General features: G+C 42.0%; 1 protein-coding gene across 9 annotated transcripts in view; it reads right to left on the reverse strand.

Annotated features, from left to right (window-relative positions):
• Positions 1–1,371: 1,371 nt before the first annotated feature.
• CCNY (cyclin Y) overlaps positions 1,372–22,938 on the reverse strand; it is a 194,170-nt gene continuing 172,603 nt past the window's right edge. For all 9 annotated transcript variants that reach the window (XM_036350103.1, XM_036350113.1, XM_036350179.1 and 6 more), the window contains 3 exons: positions 20,612–20,778; positions 9,091–9,253; positions 1,372–4,671 (listed from right to left, as the gene is read on the reverse strand). In XM_036350103.1, the coding sequence (XP_036205996.1) occupies positions 4,555–4,671; positions 9,091–9,253; positions 20,612–20,778 (447 nt within the window). In that variant the 3' untranslated portion in view covers positions 1,372–4,554. The remainder of the gene's footprint in view (positions 4,672–9,090; positions 9,254–20,611; positions 20,779–22,938) is intronic.

Here is a 22,938-nt window from a genome sequence, read left to right on the forward strand (position 1 = left end):
CCTAGATCCATGCACAATAGAACCAGCAATCAAGATGCAAGCATGGCTGAATAGAGTGTGTTCAGGAACAGAGAGAGTAAGGGAGGTGGAGAAAACAACCAGCAAGTATATCTTTGCCAGCCAAGTTCACTGAGTGATCCAGAGAAGTAAAGTAATTTGTCCAAGGTCACACAACAAGTTAACTTTGGTCTGAGACTAAAACTCAAGGTTCTATCACAATACAAATCAATACCATATTGACATAATGTTATGCACAAGTTCCAGTTACATTGAATATCTTTGTCTAAATCCACATTCACTTTGGAATGCTATTCTTTTAGCCTGTATTTGGAAACTTATTCATGTAAAGTTCTTCAAAGGAATAAAGCCCTCTACTCCAATCAAATTACAAAAGGGCACAGTTAAGTTGTAACACCATTCAGTCAGACACCTCATCTGAGCTCACTTCTCATTTTAACAGGTTCTTCCAGAATGCCTTCTATAAAGACTTACAATGGACAATACAGTTGCCAGGACAAGTTCTTACCTGGGTGCTCATAGCTCAGACTTGTAGCAATATAGACACAGAGCTGCCTCCAATTACTCTTTCAACTGAGAAATGAATAAAAGCATATCATTTCAGTGATCACGGAACTCTTGAAGAAAGTTTCTAATGAGAAGTGACATAGTAGACCTTTAGCAGCTTCACATATACAAACTTAGTAAGAAAATTGATCAGTAAAGACTGGAAAGGAAGTTGGTTGACCTGCTCAGGTCCTAACTCCATCACCAATTCCCATGGCTTCCAGTATTCTTCCACACCCCTCACCTGTGCTGAGGCCTACATGGCACCTATGAGGCAATTTGTTTTCTGGTCCAATAGCTTTGCATTCACTAACAGCAAACCATGATCTTAATGAAGACCTGTGTAGGGCTTTGCTTGAAATCCATATAGCTTAAAATATAAATCCCAAATTAGTTAAGTATCCTTTTCTCATTTCACCCAAGGGCATGTTTTCCATTTCCTCCTCCCTTTCAGTAAGGGGGAGAGGGAGGGGGAGGGGGGGGACTCTCGGGCTGGCCTTTCAGATGCTCCACATTTCTGAGATACACTGAAAGTAAGTTTTGAGACACAACAATGAGGGGGATAAAATTATTAAAGATAAAATAAGCCATTGATATAAATGGGAGGTGCTCTAATAGGTCTCTCTTGTGCAACCGTCTCAACTGCTGGAGATTTCTAAGAGGTCTTAATGCTTCTTTGAGTTACCCAAGATTTATAGGACTAAGAACACTTTTTGACTACAATTGCAAAGAACTGGTTTACTCAGCATCCATAAAACCTTATAAATTTTATATCAATATTTAAAAAATGCAGCAGGAAGGCAGTCATTATTTGTTCTTTGCATTTATTTATTTAACACTTAATAAATACCTACAATGAACCAGGAATGAAACTTTGTTTTAAAAATTCAAAACTGTAAAATATGGCCCCAAAGTGTGAGATTACAAAAAACAGCCAGAAAGGATTGAAATCACTCACTCCCAAAATTCTGCTTTGCAGCTTAGCTGAGGATCTAAATCCCCAGAACCAAGGGAAACCCCAAGATGGAGAAGCTCCTGCCAATGCCCAAGGAAGAAGCTCATGAGTCCAGCCCAGGACAGAGCAGATGACAGCCCAGGCTCTGACCTCATGCAGTAAGGCATGGGAGCACATCTTGATCTTGGTAGGATCTCCCAGCTTGCCTTCCAATTTGGTTTTGAATCCCTGACTTCTTTCTCTTTTCCCAGTTAAGAATAAAGTAAAATAAATCAAAAATACTCATTGGAATATATACTTATTCTTCCAGTGACTTTGTTGTTTAAGTCAAGTCTAAATTAAACAAATTGTGTGGTTTTCTTCATCCTTCATTAGTGATGAAAACTGTGCATTCAAAACTACATTAAGACAATGTATTCCTAAAGAGTAATGCAGCTTTAATTATAGTGTATTGAATCACCTTGCAAACAAACCATTCACTACCAGTACTGTACTTGTACTGTTGTTGTAGGGTTTTGTTTTTTTGTATTTTGTTGTTGTTTTTTGGCAAACTTAGAACAAACCAGAGAACAAAATGTTGTCTTCATCATCATGTAGAAAAATAAAACAAACCTAAAGTATTTAGCTATGTGTCAAGTGATTCATACTGCAAAGTAAAATCTACACTTACAGCAGAGCTTAAAAATTCTTAGTGCAAGAAACATAACCAATTAATACAGATCAATACTTATTAATGATATGGAAAATTTTCCTATACAGAGGTAGAGTCCAGTGCACAAGGCTAAAACAATATTCAGTCGTCTAAACAAAGAGTGAGCCAGGTTTTACGGGATTCACTTTAAATTTTAAGTTATCAGACTGTATGTACATACAATATATAGACTATACAATTTTTAAAGTAGTTTAATAAACTCCACAAAATAATAGTAGATGCATTGAAATATTTACATAATTCAATTTTCAAATCTCATTCAAATAAAAGGGATTAAAAATAAGATTTCTGCTTTAAAGGCAGCAGAACCTCTTTCTTGAAATGGATTGGTAAAATAAGATACTTTACATGAGAGGAACTAATTTATGCTTGAGAGGTATTCATATTCAGCTAAGAAAATATGTCCCTTTTTAAGCTCTATAGAATAGGGAATATAAAATGATTATTTTCTCTATTTTTAGATCTCTAAAGTTCTAAATCAGACTCTTACTTGAAGAGAGAAGCTGATTTTGGACCCATACAAAGTATATCAATACAATTACAATGGAAAAATAATTAACTTTTCCTTTTCTGCTTCCTTGCTTTTGAAAGTTAGGTCAGAAAGAACTTGACAATATCTCTGGCCCGGTTATGTTTACCCATGACACAAATTTCATTGAAACCTGACTAGTACTTTCAGCTTGGTATTCTTGGGATTTCAACTTTCTGAATTCCTTTAATTTCCAAAGGGTATTCAAGACTACTAAGATTCCAAAGTTTTCCAAGCTCACATAAAAGGAAGGTGAAACAGAGTATCTGCTGCCATTCACCTCAGAGACTTGAGAAAGGAAAAAAGTTAGACCCTCTTGTCATTGTGACACAAGAAAATATGCAAAAACCCAAAGCATTATATGCTTCATTGACTCAGATTCTTAGACTTAATACCAAATTTACTCTTTGATATTTGATCAACCCTTTTGATATAAAAGATTCTTTTCTAAAGGAATAGTCAGAAAACAAAAAAGTACGTCATAATGAAGCATAAACCTTCACAGTTTGAATTTTGTGTAACTTCTCTAAGCACCCACAATGAAAATGCAAGTGTTGTGTTTTTTTTTTATTCAATCATTCTGTGAAAAATATCTCAGCAAATAGTAACATTTTGCCCTCCAATAATCTCCCCACTGGACTACCCACCCCACCCCCGTTTTTTAATTTTAAATTTTTAAAAAAATTTATATAAATAGACTAATTTTGATTTAAAATAAACATATAAAAATTGATAAGAATATTGCTTGCAACAATGGATGCGGAAGTAGAGGAACAAACTGGGCAGGGAGTACAAAGAAATGGCTCCTACTCAATAACTTCAGGCAAACACCAAGCAATCTGGAAAAAAATCTCAACCAAGGACAGCTTCTACTGCACATTGTTTCCTTGGCCCATGAGGTGTGACTGATTTATAACTACAACTTCAGGTCAGATTAAAAAAAACAACTGCATGAAAATTGGAAGGCACAAGCACCCATGTTATCTAGAATTTTTTTTTTGGGGGGGGGAGGTTCGGAATAAAGAAGGAAAGGGATACTTTTGGTTCAGCACTATTGTCAAGTTAATTTTGCCATTGTTGAAGAAAAAGTGTATAAAATAAAGTGGTAGAGAAATGTAACAAGTGCATTCCACTTGTGAGGAAGAAAGCTCAGGAGACAGCTCACAGGAATAGCGCAGAGAGAAACAACCAGTACTATTTATTTGGATGTCTGTGGCATGGTACAAACTATATTCTCTGCTCTGTGGGGCCAAAACCAAAACAGAATAAAAACCAACAAAAATCCCCCAAATCCCCAAATAGCAGTTAGAAAGGATGCAAGAAGTCTTAAAGAACAGACTGATCCAGACAGAGGTGATAAAGGCAGCACTCTTGTCTTTAATGAACATCTAACTGTGTTAACTACTGTTGTTTTCCGTCATATTCACCTACTGACCAGATGGGGGACTTAAGAAATGGCCATGTCATTAGCCATTTTTCCTGCTTCTACACAACTTTCCTTTCCCTTTACTTCCTCCTCCAGGATTCAAGTCTTTATCTTCCAAGAAGGAAGTGCTGTTAATGATGACAGGGCAAGGTGTGAAACAGGATTTCCAGAATACTGATTTTGCTTCCCTCAAAGCCTTGCTGCATGTGGGCCACACAGCTCAAAGGCAGTCATTGAAGCAGCCTGATGGAGTTATGACTTTAACAAAACCAAAAAAGGGAAACAAAAACAAAACCATCCCAAGTCTGTCTTTTCTCAAACTAAAGGAGAAACTGAGGGATGGTACAGCCTCCAGTGGGGACGCCCAGTTAGGAGATGATGGCCGGGGACCACCTAGGCAGAGTCAGATTGTCAGCACTCGCTGACCGCTTCCTCGTGGGTCTCCTCAGGTCCTTGTACTTGTCCTCACAGAGACGAGAGATGGCCTGAGGGGCAGAAGAGAGACAATTCAGGTCAGGGCTGGTCCCTGGAAGTTCCCTCCATGCACTCACTCACCAGACACCAAGCACTGCTTGAGCAGCATCCTTCTAGGCACTGAGGACACTCATGAACAAAAAACAGGAAGAGGCCCTGCCCACGTGGTTCACATCCCACATTAAAGAACTGTGTGACAGGGCAGGATATGAAGAAAGTGTAGACACAGTCCCTGTTTCCAAAGTGCTTACAGTAGCCTAGGGTCAGCCAGATCCAAGTTCAATGCTGGTTCCCCACTTAGGGGTGTGTGAGCTGGGTATGTGCCCCCATTTAAGTCCTTAGCATCCTTGTCTGCAAGTGGGGCCATCACAGCACCCTCCTCACAGGGTGGCTATGAAGCACTGGAGCTCCATGCTAGATGTGTGCGTGAGGAGCGCAGTAGTTGGCCATGATCATTAATCAGAGACTAAGTCAGAGCAGAAGGGAGTCATCTCTGGACCACTGCTGCAGAAGGGAACCAGAGGGGGCACAGAAACATGGGATGCAAAGATAACCAACATTGGCTTCATTTTGTTGATGAGGGCAGTGGGACTCTAGGCAGAGGGCTGCAGCTAAAAGTAGGGCCAGGCCTGCATTGGGGCTGAAGTATAGTCATAGCTCTCAAAAGGGCTCATACCATCCCAGGGAGCTTGTTTAAGACACATTCACCTGCCATCTGTATGATGATACAGTGATGAGGGTGACATTACTAAGCAAAGAAGAAGTTTTTTAACTTCTACAATTCCAGAGAAAGGCTGGGGACTGTGCCAGGGCTAGGGGGACAGACACAGTGTTCATCCACCAGGAAGTCACAGTCAAGGGAAAAGCACAAAAGCAGCCACCCACTCCTCACCCTGTGCCCTGATCAGATCCCACTGGTTCTTGCTAAGACTGCAGAATAATCTTTGAAGTTGGTCTCCCTGCTTGCCCTTCTCTCCCTGATGCATTCCCCAATGCTTTGAGTCACTTTGCCTACCCTAACCCCTGGCCTCCCCACTGGCTTCCACCACAGGCGCTGCACCAGCTCCTCCGTCAGCCTGGAAGTGTCTGCAAAGTCAAGTCTTTGTACAAACATCATCTATTCAATTAGGCTCTGACTACCGCACCCTTACCCTGCTCTCCTCTTTATAATTAACCTTCTAACACAGGGGTGTGGAACATGCAGCTATAAGGCCCACAAAATCATTTGGTCTGGCCCTGCCAAGGCATTAGGAGTGAATTAATTAAATGTTTGATCAAATGTAGCAGGCTAATTTTTAAGCTGATAATTTTGCATGAACTGCAAATGATGCTGTAAATCCACATGCCCCTTGGCAGAAAAAAGATTCCCCACGCCTGTTCTAACATATTAGTTATTTCAAATTTTATTTATTTATTATGTTTATTGTTCACTGTTTGTCTCCTCCCAGCAGAACGCAAGCTGCAAGAGCAGGCTCTGTGAGCTTTGTTCATGACCATTCTCAGGGCAGAGCTGTAACAAGCACCTGATATCAGAGGGCCCTGAGTAAAATAGGTGTCGAACGGATATATAAGTTCCACTCAAGATATTCACATAACAGAGGCATGGACATAACAAAGGAATGGTCAAAGTACTAAAAACAGAGGGGACTAAGCAATTGATTCTATTTTGGGGAATCCATGAAGGGACACTCATGACTGATAATGGACATCAGACCTAGGCTTCAAGGGCTGTGCTTGGAGGGGAAGAGGAATTTATCAGGAGGGATCTGGCATTTTCAGCAAGGCAGTGTGCTGGCATGGGGAGAGGTGGCTGATGGCTTGGGGAATGCAACCAGCAGGCAGCAGGGGATGGAGAGAGCAGAGGTGACAGAGCCAGGCTGACACGGCTGCTCACACACTGGCTGGCTAAGGCATTATTCTGTGGTGATGCAAAACTGCCAGCGATTTTAAGAATTTACATTCCAGCCCTAGCTGGTCTGGCTCAGTGGGTAGAGGGTCGGCCTGCAGACTGAAGGGTCCCTTGATTCCATCAAGGGCATGTACCTTAGTTGCAGGCTCAATCCCAGGTCCTGGTTGGGGCACGTGTGGGAAGCAACCAATCGATGTCTCTCTCACATTGATGTTTCTCTATCTCTGTCTCTATCTCTCCCTTCCACTCTCTCTGGAAATCAATGGAAAAATATCTTCAGGTGAGGATTAACAAAAAAAGAAAAAAAGAATTAATGTTCCACAACCTACAACTGCATTTTAGAAAAGCAACTCCACTGGCAGCATGGAGGGTGGAATGGAGGAGAGACAGGAGTCAAGGATGTCTTCCTCCAAATGAGAGATGAATTAGGGTAGCAAGTGGGCTGTAATACTGAGAATTCATTTTAAATGTTTCATATATGAAATATATGTGGCATACTTAAAGAAGAGAAAATCAGATTCCTTAAGGGCATTTGAACAACCATTTTTTAAAGCAAATTATTTTCTTTATTGTTTTATTTGTTGTTTCTCAGCTTACAAACAGCATGAGTCTGAATGCAATATAACAAATTAGCAATGTGTTATTTCATTCTAGATTTTATTATGCAAACTGATATTATCTTTAATCACATCCTCCATATGCATAGAGGGATACTAATTTATTTCAGAGAGAAATGACCTGTTAATGAAAAGACCACTTTGCATTTGCCCTGGTTCTTGGTGCTCCTATTTCTACACTATGCTGCAACCAGCATATCAAAATAGCCAGCTGGTGGGACATCTGAACCGGCACAAAACTTCAGGTTATGGCATCTCCTCTGAGGTCTCAGTCTGCTTTCTATTATGGGGTTCAAGTGTGCTAACCAAACAGACTAACAGGAACGCTGGGGTCTGGAAAACAATGAAACCCCATTCCTAAGAAATTATTTCAAAGGGGTGCCATCTGCTTTTCCAGAGCTCGCTTCTCTGTGTCTCAGGAGGAGAGAGAGGGAACATTTTGTCAGATTACTGGCCTTCCTCCTGCCCCTGGGGCATTTGGCATGGCCACACCAGGAGCAGGTGAGTTCTCCTCTCTTTCCACTCAGATAAGCTAATGGAGTGAAAAGAAGTAGGCACGATTCCCTCAGTCTCAGCCAGTCTATGTGCTCCCCATTTAACTGACCTGAACCATTAAATATTCTCAGAGAACCACAGCTCTGCTTTCCTTCAGGGTTGAGTGGCTCCCAGGAGCTCCAAGCTCTTCTCCTCACCTTGGCACTGAAGGAGTGACTGAGCCCATCTCAGCACACGAGGGGTACGAGGACCACTGCGCATACTGAAACAGCGTTCATGTTCACCCTGATATCAAATTCTACTTCATGTGTGTGCTTGTGAAGGTTTGACAGTATGTGCCTTGGAGCAAGTCCTTCAGAGTCCTATCTTATGTTGAATACAAGAGAAATGGGAGATTTAATGAGCAGTTCCACTCTAAAGGCTGGTACATAATGACAGAAAAGTGACCAAGTTCTGAAAACCTCCCTGTATTTTTATTTTAAAACCAATGCTATGCATCCAGTCTTTTCCAAATTTAGTTTTATTACGTTTCCTATTAGGAATTAGCATTATTTACTTTTTAAATTTTTATGTTAAGTTTTTGCTTTCTTAACCTTGAAATCCATAGCTTAATCCAAACCCTCTTCCTCCCACCTCTAGACCGTATTTTGTTTGCAGCCGTTAACCCTGTTAGACCATCACTCTGGCCATCTTGACCCAGTACTGGCCAGGGGAGGATGTTTCAATGGGATGGAAAATGAGGTATGGACCTCTTAGGTCTCACCAATATTGAGACATGACTATACCATCTACGGCTTTGGTCAATGCAGAATGAGACCAATATGGTGCCTGGAGATGGAAATGCAGACGGCCTCCACACACTGCTCTGGAACAGTGGGTCAAGAGCTAGGTGCAAATATGGAGCTAAGCTCCATATAAGTATAAGGCACAAAATTCATACAACTTAACAATGTAGGCCTTAAACCCAGACCAAGGCCAAAGGGGCTGGCCCTAGCTCTAACTGGACTATAGGAAAAATAATTTGAAAAACTAAAAAGCAAAATCAATCGTTTCTGGATTCCTAATAATTAGGGAATAATTAGGGCCTTCTAGTATCTGTTTCCTTATAAAAGCATATGCTGGGAATCTTTTTTGTGGGTTTTTTAAAAAACTGAAACTTAAAAAATCTTTCATTTAAAAATAGAATCAATGTGCATTAAATAAAAACTGATATTAAGGTTATTGAAAATATAAGGTTGTACAAATTATCAAATTAATTGACGACCTCTAAATCCAGGGTACCTTGCCCTTATTTCATAACAACACAGTGGGAGAAATCAGCATTGTAATCACACACTTCACCCTTCCATGGCACCCAGATGATGAGTCGGCAATAGTGCACCCAAAAGCAGTATGTTAAAATACATTACCTCAAGCTTGTGAGCCCTTTCCCTGCTCAGGGGCTCCAAAGGAAAGCTCAGGTTATTTGCTTCTGCCAGAGAACGAAGATCAAAATAATACTTGGCATAAACACTGGAAGGAACATTGATGTTGAACTGGAGCAATTCAAGAAACTGTCGCTCTAGCTCATTCCTGCAAAGACAAAAATTGCACACATTTAGTTGCCATCCTAAGCTGTATGGCCTGCCAAGGCAAGCTGCTGGACACAAGACTCCAGAAAAGTGCATCCTCAGGAAGAAAAGCCATGTAATTAATTACCTGGTTGGACACCAGAGTTGCAGTTTAACCACCAAATTGGTATTAGAAGCTGAATCCACTTAATTAGGTGCCCACAAGGATAAGGCCTGATTAACTGGGATGAATACTTCAGGGTAATTTGTTTCACTGAGACCTAACACACACATACCAGGCTCTGGCTGCAAATCTCAGCATGCATCATCAGCTCAGACACGGGGCAGAAGAAGCAGTCAAAAGCTGTCAAGTGGAGTCTAGTGAGCAACCAAGATCACAGCCTAGAGGAAAGGCCTCTGCTAGACACAGAGGATGCCCTCCCTCAATGCCCTTTATCCACCTCCTTTGACAAGAGAGTTCCTCAGGCAAAGGAGGGAGGAAAGTGAATCGCAGCCTAGCCTCTATCAAAGAGAACTCACCAACTCCGCAGAATGAAAGCCATAGTTCCCAAATCTGAGCACCCACCTAATCACCTGCAGAAAAAGAGCTGCAGACAGATAGCTAGGCCCACCCTTGTCTCTGATTCAGCTGGTCTGGGGTGATCCTGAGAATGTGCACTTCTAACAATTTCTAACTGGATGCTGACCACTGTGAGAACCACTCAACCATAGAGAGTGGTCAAGGAGCAAACACATGTTAAGATCCATATTTTGATGAAAACTAATTGATAGATAGCCACAGTAAATTTTAAAACTTTTACTTTAAGAATGCCCACATGTCAGTTATCTTTTAAATTAGGTCTATTTCCCTACAGTTCCTACCTATGGGATGAAAAGCCCTCCGTGATCTGTCCTTGAGCACTGATCCTGGGCTGGGCACTCAGTTTCAGTGCTCCCCCCTCCCGCCAGAAGTACACTGTGCCCCCAAAGCACACTACACGGTGCTGTATTTCTGTCCTTCCTCACACTCTACTGTAAATGTTGCCTTAAGTCAGTTTCCCCTACTTGTCTCCTCAGAGTTAGAAACCATGACATCTAATTTCACATGCCCAGCCCCTCGCACAGTATCTGACAGAGTTGGTGCTCAATGATTACTGTTAGGGAAGGCAGCAACTAAGCGCAGCCGGGCAGGGGCATCAGGGAAGGCTTCACAGGGATCAGGAAAGTGAGAATTGAATTGAGTTTGGCAAGCATGGAGGGCTGGTGGAGAGAACAAGGGTTGGGGTTATTTCCAGTAGTGGGGACCACTCAAACCACCCCCAAGACCACAGGAGCACAGAAAATGTTGTCATCATCTCCTGTAAGTGGAGCTGAAGGCTGACAAGCCCAGTCCCCAGTGCTAGGCCTTACCCCTGTTGGCCAAGCCTCTGCATCTCTCCTGAAACACCGAGTCCCCAGTTCTGGCCCCTGTACTCAGGTCATCAGAGACCAAGGAGGGCTATGCCCCAGTCTCATGATGCTGTGACAACAAGGGATAGGAATGCTGAGCAGATGAGCAGAAAGGCTGGGATGTGAGCAAGGTGAGTGGCTTTAGAGAAGGAAGCTACTGGGCAAGTCAAAATAAAGAAACTTCAGCAAGTTGTTATCAAAGGCCTGAATGTCTCAGATGGAAAGACCAAGAAGTCACACTTAGGCCCTGACCGGTTCGGCTCAGTGGATGGAGCGTCAGCCTGCAGACTGAAGGGTCCTGGGTTCGATTCCAGTCAAGGGCATGTACCTTGGCTGCAGGCACATCCCCAGTGGGAGGTGTGCGGGAGGCAGCTGATCCATGTTTCTCTCTCATCAATGTTTCTAACTCTCTATCCCTCTCCCTTTCTCTCTGTAAAAAGATCAATAAAATATATTAAAAAAAAAAAGAAGTCACACTTAGGTCTTTTAATTGGAAAATAGCATAACTTGTATGCTGTTTCTTTATAGTCTAGTGAAAAAATTAATACACTCAGATGGTATATATTATGCTAAATTTTATACTTTTATATAATTTAAATTACTTTGTTTTATTTGGAATGATTTTTAGTTATTTTTATTTTATGTTTTTAGAGAGAGAGAGAAAGAGGGGGGGGGTTGACCAGTGTTGCTCAGTGGTTGAGCACTCACAGTTCAATTTGGAGGCAGCCGGTCAATCATTCTCTCTCATCATTGATGTTTCTCCCTATCCCTCTTTCTTCCTCTCAGAAATCAATAAAAATATATTTAGGAGAAACCAAGATGGCGACATAGGTAAACACTGGAAATTGCTGCCTCCCACAACAAATTCAAAAATACAACTAAAAGACAAAATGGACATCATCCAGAACCACAGGAAGGCTGGCTGAGTGGATATTCTACAACTAGAAGGAAAGAGAAAAGCACAGAGACTCAGAGGAGGTACGGAAGTGCAGAGGTACGGAGGTGCACGCGGCAAGGGCTGGCAACTGAGGACGCGGCTGTCTTTTTGAATGGGGTGGGAGTCACAAGCCCCCGACTGCTCTGAACTCCAGTTCCGGGTGAGTCTCTGAGGACCCAGACTCATACAGGGAGAAACTGGACTATCTGGTAGTGGGCAGAACTCGGAACTCGAGGGCGGCTTTCTCTCAAAGGTGCTTGCAGCGATTACCGGGACACTGAGACCCAGGGGCCCCTTAGGGCAGGGCTGAGGATCAGCCAAAGATGCTTGCTCCACCCTGTTGATTCCCTGAGACCCTGCCCCACCCAAACTGCAGCAGAGGCTTTTGCATATGAATGCCCTGACCCTTTGCAATCTGAAAATTACCTAACAAACTGCAGCTGGGCCAGACAGACCCAGAACTTCCAAGAGAAGGCCCAAGGCCCCACAGCAGCTTGCATTGCTTCACAGCTGGGCCTCATCTGGGCACCTCCAAACCCCAAACAAGGAAGGGAAATCTGCAGATCTCTTCATAGTTCCTACTGGGTAGCCTCAGGCAGAGGCTAAATTAGCACCTCCTTAGATCCAAGAGCCAGTGTACCCAGTGGTCAAAGTGGGACCATCCAATTACAACTCTTCAGATCCATAAGGGACACACTCAGGGGGCAGACTCAGTGAGCACCAAAGCCCCACTGAAGCAAGTCTTGCGTCATAAGGGTGTCTCCAGCACAGAAGTTCTCCCACCGTAGACACAGCTGACTCTCACAGCCAATTGGCCTGGAGGTCAATTCCTCCCAGTGATACCTACAACAATCAAGGCTTAACTACAACAAGACTGTGCACAAAGCCCACAAAGGGGTGCACCAAGAGTGTCCACCTCAGGTAATTTGGGGAGGCTGAGCCACTGGGCCCTATAGGACACCTAGCACACAAAGCCACTCTATCAACACAGGTAAGCATAAAAAATGCGGAGACAAAGAAACAGGCAAATGACAGAAATGGAGGAAAGCAAACGACTGGATATAGAGTTCAAAACCACACTTTTAAGGTTTTTCAAGAACTTTCTAGAAACCGCCGATAAATTTAGTAAGACCCTCAAAAAGACCGGTGAGACTGCCGATAAATGTAGTGAGACCCTCAAGAAATCTAGTGAGACCCTTGAGGTTATGAAAAAGGACCAACTAGAAACTAAGCATACACTGACTGAAATAAAGGATATTATGCAGAGTTCCAACATCAGACTAGAGGATCACAAGAATCAAGTCAAAGATTTGAAATACGAAGAAACAAAAAACACCCAACCAGAAAAGCAAAATGAAAAAAGAATCCAAAAATATGAAGATAGTGTAAGGAGCCTCTGGGACAGCTTCAAGCGTACCAACATCTGAATTATAGGGGTACCAGAAGAAGAGAGAGAGCAAGATATTGAAAACCTATTTGAAGAAATAATGACAGAAAACTTCCCCTACCTGGTGAAAGAAATAGACTTACAAGTCCAGGAAGCGCAGCGAACCCCAAACAAAAGGAATCCAAAGAGGACCACACCAAGACACATCATAATTAAAATGCCAAGAGCAAAAGACAAAGAGAGAATCTTAAAAGCAGCAAGAGAAAAACAGTCAGTTACCTATAAGGAAGTACCCATAGGACTGTCAGCTGATTTCTCAACACAAACTTTGCAGGCCAGAAGGGAGTGGCAAGAAATATTCAAAGTGATGAATGCCAAGAATCTACAACCAAGATTACTTTATCCAGAAAAGCTATCATTCAGAATTGAAGGTCAGATAAAGAGCTTCACAGATAAGGAAAAGCTAAAGGAGTTCATCACCACCAAACCAGTATTATATGAAATGCTGAAAGGTATCCTTTAAAAAGAGGAAGAAGAAAAAAAAGGTAAAGATACAAATTATGAACAACAAATACACATCTATTAACAAGTGAATCTAAAAATCAAGTGAATAAATAATCTGATGAACAGAATGAACTGGTGATTATAATAGAATCAGGGGCATAGAAAGGGAGTGGACTGACTATTCTTGGGGGCGGGGGGAAGGGGTGTGGAGGATGCGGGAAGAGACTGGACAAAAATCGTGCACCTATGGATGAGGACAGTGGGGGGGGGGGGGCGGAGGGGGGGAACCTGGTGGAGAGGCGCAATGGGGGGAAAAAGAGGAACAAATGTAATAATCTGAACAATAAAGATTTAATTAAAAAATATATATATATATTTAAAAAAGAAAAAAGAAAGAGGGAGGGGGGGAGTGAGAGAGAGAAACATCAGTGTGAGAGAAAAACATCAATAGGCTGCCTCCTGTATGCACCCCAACCGGGGCCAAACTGGCAACCCAGGCACGTACCCTGACTAGGAATTAAGCCGGCAACCTTTCAATGCATAGGACAATGCTCTACCCACTGAGCAACACTGGCCAGGATGATTTTTACTTTAAATGACATTTATTCATGCCTCATTTAAATGAAATTTAATAAGAGATCTGTGAAATACTGGAACCCAGATAACATTTTAACAAAACAAAAATTTCAATGGATTAAAGATGGAGGCAGAGGAGGTAGAATTTACACTCACCTCCTCCCAGGACCAAACTGGATTTACAACTAAAATATAGAACTATCAACCTGAATAACCAATTGAAGACTAGCTGAACAAAAGTCTTATAACCAATGATTTACAGAAGAAGCCACATCTAGATTGGTAGAAAGTATGGAGGCATGAAAAGGCTGGCCCTGCACTCATGTGTGGTGGTTGAAAATCTGGAGAGATATCATAGCTTCAAAGGACCCCCCTGAGGAGTGAAGGGTCTCAACCCCATGCTGGGCTCCCCAACAGTGAGCACCAACCAGTATTGGGGAAAAGGAGTCCACACAGCATCTGACTGGGAAAACCTGTGAGGATACTGTCTGCCAAGGAGAGACAGGAGTTGGCTAAAAACTCAGGTGCCCTTTTGAAGGGCCAATGCATAAAATCTCGTTCACAGCCACCTCACCCCAGGCTCTGGCAGGAGGGAGGGCAGTGGCTCAGAGTGAATGGGATTCATCCAGACACAGACTGGGTTCTGTGGCTCTGAGCAGAGGGCTGAAGGGACATCGACCCAGTCTCCTCTTCCACGTCATCTACAGATGCCATATTTCCCTTCCATACAGCAGCAGCCTGGAATAATGCAATAGCCCCACCCTCCCAAATGCCTGTGGCCCTGCCCTGCTGAGCTGTGAGCCCTGTGGAGGAGCCAGCCAGCTGGCTGCAGCCAGCCTGGGCCTGTGGTGCAGACTTTCTTGGAGGGATCCTAAGGAGGTCCCACCTTGCTGAGTTTGCACCTTGCAAGGGCCATGTTTCCCACATGCCTCCACCATTCCTGTGCAAATTCCTCCCTCCACATATCCAAATCTTCATCTGTTTGAGCCTGATGAACTCTGCTGACCTCAGCCTGAGGCTTCAAGACCCCTCCCACAACAAAGGTTCCCGAGGGCCTAGGCAGTTGTTGCCTGGCCTTGGTATACACTAGACTTTTGCTGGGTGGCTTGAAACCCAACACTGGCACTGAGTTTGAATCTCTATCAACCTGGTGAACACCTCTCACCCCTATCTGATGGCTCACTGAGATTTTATCTCATGCAACTTGTACCACCAGGAATTCTTCAGTGACTGAACCTAGTGGCAGCTGAAAGGTGGAGACAAATCTTGGGGTGCTTTGGGCCTTTTGCTGACCTGCCCAAACTTGGTGCTGATGGAAGCAAACTTTGGAATGCAGCTTGGCCCTTCCTATATACACCCCAGCACCAGAGGCAGGTACCTGTTTGAAGCTACCTATAGATCACTTTGTAGCTCCAAGCAGGTAGCCCAGGGATGGACATGGGTACCTTCTGACATTGACCTGCATGGAAGTCCCTCCCAAGAGGCCCCAGAAACAACACACATATCAGAACATGACCCAATTAGCACATCCAAAGGGCTATCTCTGAAGGCACCAGACTCTGCTGAGGGAAATTCCACTTCTCACACACAGCAGCTCATAAACTGTGGTCATGGTTAATCCTCACAATCAGCCAGCCTCTGAGGGTCAACTCCATCCACAAACAGGCCAGCAACAATCAAGACTCAACTACGACAGGAGGGCACACATAACCCACAAAAGGGATATTCCTGAGCACCTAACTCAGGTGATTAGGGAGCTATGCCACTAAGCTCCACAAGATACCTATTACATAAGGCAACCCTACCAATACTGGGAGATATAGCAGATCTACCTAATACAAAGAAACAAATACAGAGAGGCAGCCAAATGGAAAGATTTAAAAAAAAAAAAAAAAAAAAAAAGCCCCAAATGAAAGAACAAGAGAAAAAAAACAACCACCAAAAAGAATTATATGGAGGTGATCAATCTATCAGATACAGAGTTCAAAACTATGGTTATAAGGATTCTCAAGGAACTTAGAAAAAAACAGATGAGTTCAGTGAGAACTTCAACAAAGAGATAGTAAGCATAAAAAAGAACCAGTCAAAAATAAAGAACACTCTATCTGAAGTGGAGAATACACTAGAAGGAATCAATAGCCAATTAGAGGAAGCAGAGGATTAAATCAGCAATTGGGAAGATAAGGCAGCAGAAAATATCCAATGAGAGCAGCAAAATGAAAAAAGAATATTTTAAAAATGAGGATACTGTAAGGAACCTTTGGGAAACATCAAGTGTAACAACATTCAAATCATAGGATTACTAAAAGAAGAAAGAGAGCAAGGGATTAAGAACATATTTGAAGAGATAATGACTGAAAGTTTCCCTAACCTAGTGAAAGAAAAAGCTACACAAGTCCTGGAAGCGTGGAGTCCCAATCAAGATGAACCAAGAAAGACCCACACCAAGACATATCATAATTAAAATGGCATTTGGTACATTTACACAATGTAATACTATGTAACTGAAAAAAAAAAAAAAAAGAAAAGAAGAATTCTTACCATTTGCAACAGTATGGATGGACCTGGAGAGTATTATGCTAAGTGAAATAAGCCAGTCAGAGAAAGATAAGCATCACATGATCTCACTCATATATAGAATCTAATGAATAAAATATACTGATGAAAATAGATCCAGAGACATAGAAGCACAGAACAGACTGTTGAACCTCAGAGGGAAGGCAGGGAAGGATACGTGGGTGGGAAGAGATTAACCAAAGAACTTGTATGCATATATGCATATAACCCATGGTGTCACTGACAATAGGGTGGTGAAGGCCTGGGGCAGGGGTGGGGGCAGGCTAGAAGAGCTCAATGGGGGGAAAAGGGGAACATATGTAATACTTTCAACAGTAAAGATTTTTTAAAAATTAAAATGGCAAAGGTTAAAGACAAAGAGAGAATCTTAAAAGCAGCAGGAGAAAGACAGTTACTTACAAGGAAGCTCCCATAGGACTGTCAGCTGATTTCTTCACAGAAACTTTGCAAGCCAGAAGGGAGTGGCAAGAAATATTAAAAGAGATGAAAAACAAGGACCTATAACCAAGAATATTCTACCCAGACAAGAAAAAGCAAACGAGTTCATTCCTATCAAGTCAGTATTATAAGAAACTACAGGCCCAATGCACGAAATTCACACAAGAGTAGGCCTTCCTTCCCCCTCCTGCCAGCACTGGCTTCCCTCTGGCACCCGGGACCTGGTCTTCCCTCAGGCTGCTGGCAGGCACCTGGGACCCAGGCTTCTAAGCTCTAATCACCAGCAGGCACCCAGGACCCGGGTTTCCCTTGCAGCCCCAGCTTCATCCGGCAGGTCAACTGGAAGGACGTCCGGTCTAATTAGCATATTATGCTTTTATTATTAGAGATGTTAAAGGGCCCGGCAGGCATGGCTCAGTGGTTGAGCATCGACCTATGAACCAGAAGGTCATGGTTTGATTCCTGGTCAGGGCACACACCCAGGTTGTGGGCTCGATATCCAGTAAGGGGCATGCAAGAGGCGGCCGGTCAATGATTCCCTCTCATGATTGATGTTTCTCTCTCTCTCTCTCCCTTTCTCTCTGAAATCAATACAAATATAATAAATAAATACTCTACTTTCCACAAAACATTAAAACTCAATTTGGCCACCTTCTTTGCCACTTTACAGCAAGGATCACCTATCCTCCAATGTCCAATAGCATGCTCCCCATCTCTGTCTAAGGTCTCATTTCACAAGGAGCTTTAATATTCATGTTTCTAATGACATTCTGCTTATGCAAACTCCAAGATTACAGAAGTCTTCTCTACAATTTCACTCTTTTCTTGCTGGGTCCTCACCAGAATTGCCTTTAACACTATTTCTACTAATCATCTCTTTCAGGCAATCTAGGGTTTTTCCAGTATGAGCCTCAAACTCTTCTCCCACTACCCTGTTCAAAAGCTGCTTCCGCATCTTTAGGTATTTATTACAGCAGCACTCCCCTTCCCAGTACCAAAATCTATGTTAGTCTCTGGGCTGCCATAACAAAATGCCATAGGTGGTCTGTGGACCACTGGTGGTCCGTGAGGTCCGAAAGGTTGGCGACTGCTGTGTTACAAGGCTCAAAGGGACACTGGTCTTCATGCTGGAATATGCTTTCCATTAGCGCACACACAGGCTTTCTCTAAGCAAGCCTAGGAACCCAACAGCATTAGGGAACAGATTCCTAGATCACTAACTTTCATTTCTCTCTCTTAAAACTGACTTGGCCAAGGATACACCAAGTGTACAGGTTCTCTTTCCTTGTTACTCTTCTCCCACTCTGGGAGGGGAAGGAAGACGAGTCACCTACCCTTACCAAGTTTGTTGTTCCAAGGTGAAGAACCTCTGAGAAGGCAAGTAAAGGGACTTAATCCAATTTTTGGTTTTAAAAAAGTAAATAACTCTAATAACAGGCTAATATCTTAGGTGGTTTACAATTTCTGCTTTTAACAAACTGAAGGAATTGGAAGGCTCATTTAAGTAATTTTTACTGATAGATGATTATGTAATTTTAACATATAATTTTAAAAGCATTTAAAGACTCACTGGAATGACACTATTACAATAAGTCTTGGAAATTCATGTACTTATATGAATGTGTTCTCTTAGCTCTCATGTTAAAAGAATCTCCTCCCAAACCCTAAGACTCTTCATTCTTCATTTTTCTCTGCTCTGTTATTTTAATGCTTCTGTAGTATTTGTAATTTGCATTTGTATCTAATTTCTTTACAGAAACAGGATATAAATGATGAAAAGATTTGAGACCTACATTGACTTCAGGAGGATTTTCCTCTTTGACTTAAATAGATACACCTGCTCGTGGTGGGGAAACCCTTTCTACCTGCTCTTGTAGAACCTCAGTACGGCCACCCGCACCAAGTCATTGGTTGTACATTATCTACTTTATACAAAGGAGAAGAGACAACCTTGATGATCATGATCCCTGTGGTGTGCCATTCAGTGTCACATGGTTTCTGGCATTGAGAGAACCACCAGCCAATAAAGTCAGCATTTCTTAAACCTTGCACCCAAATGTCCTTCTCCTTTATGGTCTGAATGACAATTATTTTTGTAGCTGTTTCCATTTGAAATATAATCAAGAATTTTATTTTTATTACTATCAAAGACTTCTTTATACTTTTCTTAGTTTTTATAAGAGAATTACAGACACAGGAAGGAGTTTCAGAGGTCAGCAGCAGGAATGAGCTCTGCAACAGAAAACCCAAAGAACACCAACAAGCATGCTTCACCAGAGCCATAAACGGGTGCCCAGAAAGTCAGTAAACAAGGCCCGGGTACCCCAACCTGGAGAGAAATCCATGTGATACCCCACAAAGTAGTAGTAATAGGCACTGTGAAGATCCTGCATCCCCAGGATAATTTGGTTCAGGGAAATGGCTGTGGATTAGGACACAGCTGAGAACCTCCTACAGCCTAAAGCTTCCTCAAGAAAGCCAAACAAATAATGTGAGAAAAATTTTAGCATGAGCAGTGTCAAAAGTTACTATAAACCATAAGTAACTGTAAGTAGTTCATCCTGATTGTTTTCCAAAACAGCTCCTTCCTCCTAAGAGGCTCTGAATCCAGACCCCAGATATCCCAGGGAATAGGCCTACAGGTCTCCTGCTAACAGTCCTTACCTAAATCTGAGGATTGAACCATATGAGAAATCTTAAGGCTGTCCTAAGAGCCCTGGGGTGCCCTCCCCCCACAGGATTTATGGTATTTCCACTCAGCTGTGGGCACTTGAGTCCAGCTGGGGAGAACATGCCATCTTAACGAGATGCATGACAGGCATCAGGGACAGAATGCCCATTTTAAACAACTGAACCTATACGAATGACAAAGCAGTGAAAGTTTTCACTGTGCAACTAAAAAGAGCCTGGCCAGCTAGGCTCAGTGGTTGAGCATCAACCAATGAACCAGGAGGTCACGGTTAGATTCCTGGTCAGGGGATGCCCAGGTTGGGGACTCAATCCCCAGCGTGGGGCGTGCCTGAGGCAGCTGATCAATAATTCTCTCTCATCATTGATGTTTCTATATCTTTCTCCCTCCCTCTCCCATCCTCTCTGAAATCAATATTAAAAAAAAAAAAAAAAGAAAGAAACAATATTTTAATTCTTCTGCTCTTTCTGTGGCCCACAAAAGAATGGTACAGGACATTAACTCTGTTATCAGTCTGCAGTGGGATACAACTCAAATGTAAACTGCCAAAGACTGCAGAAGGCACTGTTCTACACCTTTCTAAAGAAAGTAAAGAAAAGCTTTGCCAGTACCTATTTATGATCCACAGTGAAAAGAAATACAGGTTTTTACATATAATATTCCACAACCGTGCCTTCACTGTGTATCATCAGCTCCCAAAAGACTTTCAGTCAAATTCATTCATTCTACACTGTAAAGACATCCAAAAGGGACACAATCTCCTTCCCAAGCAGTTCCACTGCTCTCCCCTCCAACATACACACACATACACACACACACTCACATGTCCTCCACTGTGATGTCTTTCAGGATCTGGCAGTAATCCACATTCCACACAGCCTGATCATCCCACACCTTGGAGGCCAGCAGAATCGCACCGAGAACAATTCGTTTCCAGTTGGCGGGACAGATATCTATCTCTGCATATGTTAAAAGTCTTTCAAGGTATACCTGGAAGATAAGAAAATGTCAGAGATAAGCAACTTGACTTGTTTTCTCTCACATACTAGCAAAAATAAAAAAATTCTAAAATTGTCTGATTACATTTCACCGGCCTTTAAACAGGGATTTATTACCTGATCATATTTATTTTAAAAAAGTCAAGAGCTCAAATAGTCTAATGTGTAATGCACACATTCTGTAATTGGGCTGTGTGGATGTACTGGGTCTTAAAAGACACCAAGCCAGGAACAAACTCCAGGAGCCTTAGGTTAAATTTCTCACTCTATCAACTATGATATCAATACAAATTTAACAAAACAACAAATGTTTCAGTAAGCAGAGCAAAGAATGTGAAAGAATAAACCTATTGTTTTCTATCTGTAGTTTTTTAATTAAACTTTTGAGGATTTTGTAGATTTACATGCAGTGTTGATAAACCTTTTTGTATTACTGTGGTAAAATATACATAGTATAAAATTTACCATTTAAACATTTTTAAGTGTAAGGCTCTATGGCATTAAGTACATTCACACTGCTGTGAGATCATCACCATCCATCCCCACCTCTAGAACATTTTCATCTTCCCAAATTGAAACTCTGTACAATACAGCATTCTCCTGTCCCAGCCCCTATTAACCATTCTTCTACTTTGTCCCCATGAATTTGATTTCTTTAGGTACCTTATGTAGGTGGAATCATACAGTATTTTTCCTTTTGTGTCTGGCTTATTTCAGTGTGAAGTAGCATCTCACTGTGGTTTGATAAACCACATATTTTCATTAAAATGGGTTGATAAACCCATCTTTAATGAAAAAATTTCAGCTGAAGATAGAAAATAAAACCAAATAAAATAGGATTTATAAACTGGCACAATTTAGTTTGAAGATAGACATCAGAAATATCCACAAAGCCCCACCACTTGAGTTGGGTAACAAGAAATGTCTTTTAAAGTTTCCTTTGGCAAAAATCTGTTATATTTCTCTGAACAATGGAATTCTTTTCTCTATAGTTTATCATGTATAAATTGGAACTGCATCAGAAAGGAACAAATTTAATTATCCACACTTCTTAAAAAACTTACTAACACAGATAAAACCTACAGTGTTAAAATTATTCATAGTTTATAATTTCTGTAAAGTCTTAAAAATATGCAATTTCTAAAAAAGCATGTGCAGAGAGTAAAATGTTAAATACACAAATAAAATAGAAATTATTTTCTGCTAAATAATACTATTGCTCATAAACAGGATGGGAAAAGTTAAAAAAGGGAAATAATTCACACCTGTTACATCATTAGGACTCTGGGGAGGAGGCTGTACTTTAGGAAGCTCTTGAGTGGTTTTGAGAAGTTTGACATGAATGTGGAAGTGGAAAAACATGATAATGCCATAGTTGATTAATCTTATACAACAAAAAAGACTACAGGATGGAAACAGGTATTGTCGAACTTTATTCACTGTTAAATACTGAGCACGCAGCAAGTACCAGGCTCTGTGCTCATCACTGGAGACAAAGTGTGGAGGGGGCAGTGACCCCTCTGGCTACAGAGGGGAGAAGGGGCTGGAAGGGAGTAGAGCTGATGGGAAGAGGCATCAGGAAATGATGAAGCAGTCCTAACAGAGGACCAGTGTTTGACAGTGGAGACTGGCAGTCACATTCCAGAGATTCCTGTGACCCCAACAGCTGTGAAGATGGGCTGCTGTGGAAGATCCCAGACTTTCAGGTCACACAGCTGGATGGGTGACACCTTCTGAGACAGGGAACACCAGGTGGGAGAGGTTGGTGAAAAATAATTACAAGGATGACTGTGGATGTTTTCTATCTGAGATGTCTCAGAGAATGCCATTTAGGCAGCATACGTGCACGTCTGGAGCACAAAGGAAACAGCACTGAGATAGAAATCTGTGACACACAGAGTAAGTCGTGGGCATGGATCCAGTGACCTGGGGAAAAGGGGTGAGAAAGAAAAGAAGGGGCCAGGCCTAAACCATGAGAGCTCCTCTTTTTTTAATATCTGGATAGAGGGTGAAGGGACAAAAAAGGAGAGGGAGGGATAAAGTCTGTTATGTTCTGCTCTTAAGTCTTCTAATAGTTTGGAGAAAAAAATTACAAGGTAAATCTAGGTGTTTTTGAGGCCTGAATTAGGCTTACAATGTTATACAAGGCATC

This window comes from Myotis myotis, unplaced genomic scaffold, assembly GCF_014108235.1.
Source record: "Myotis myotis isolate mMyoMyo1 unplaced genomic scaffold, mMyoMyo1.p scaffold_m19_p_1, whole genome shotgun sequence".
In the NCBI taxonomy this organism is placed as follows: Eukaryota; Metazoa; Chordata; class Mammalia; order Chiroptera; family Vespertilionidae; genus Myotis; species Myotis myotis.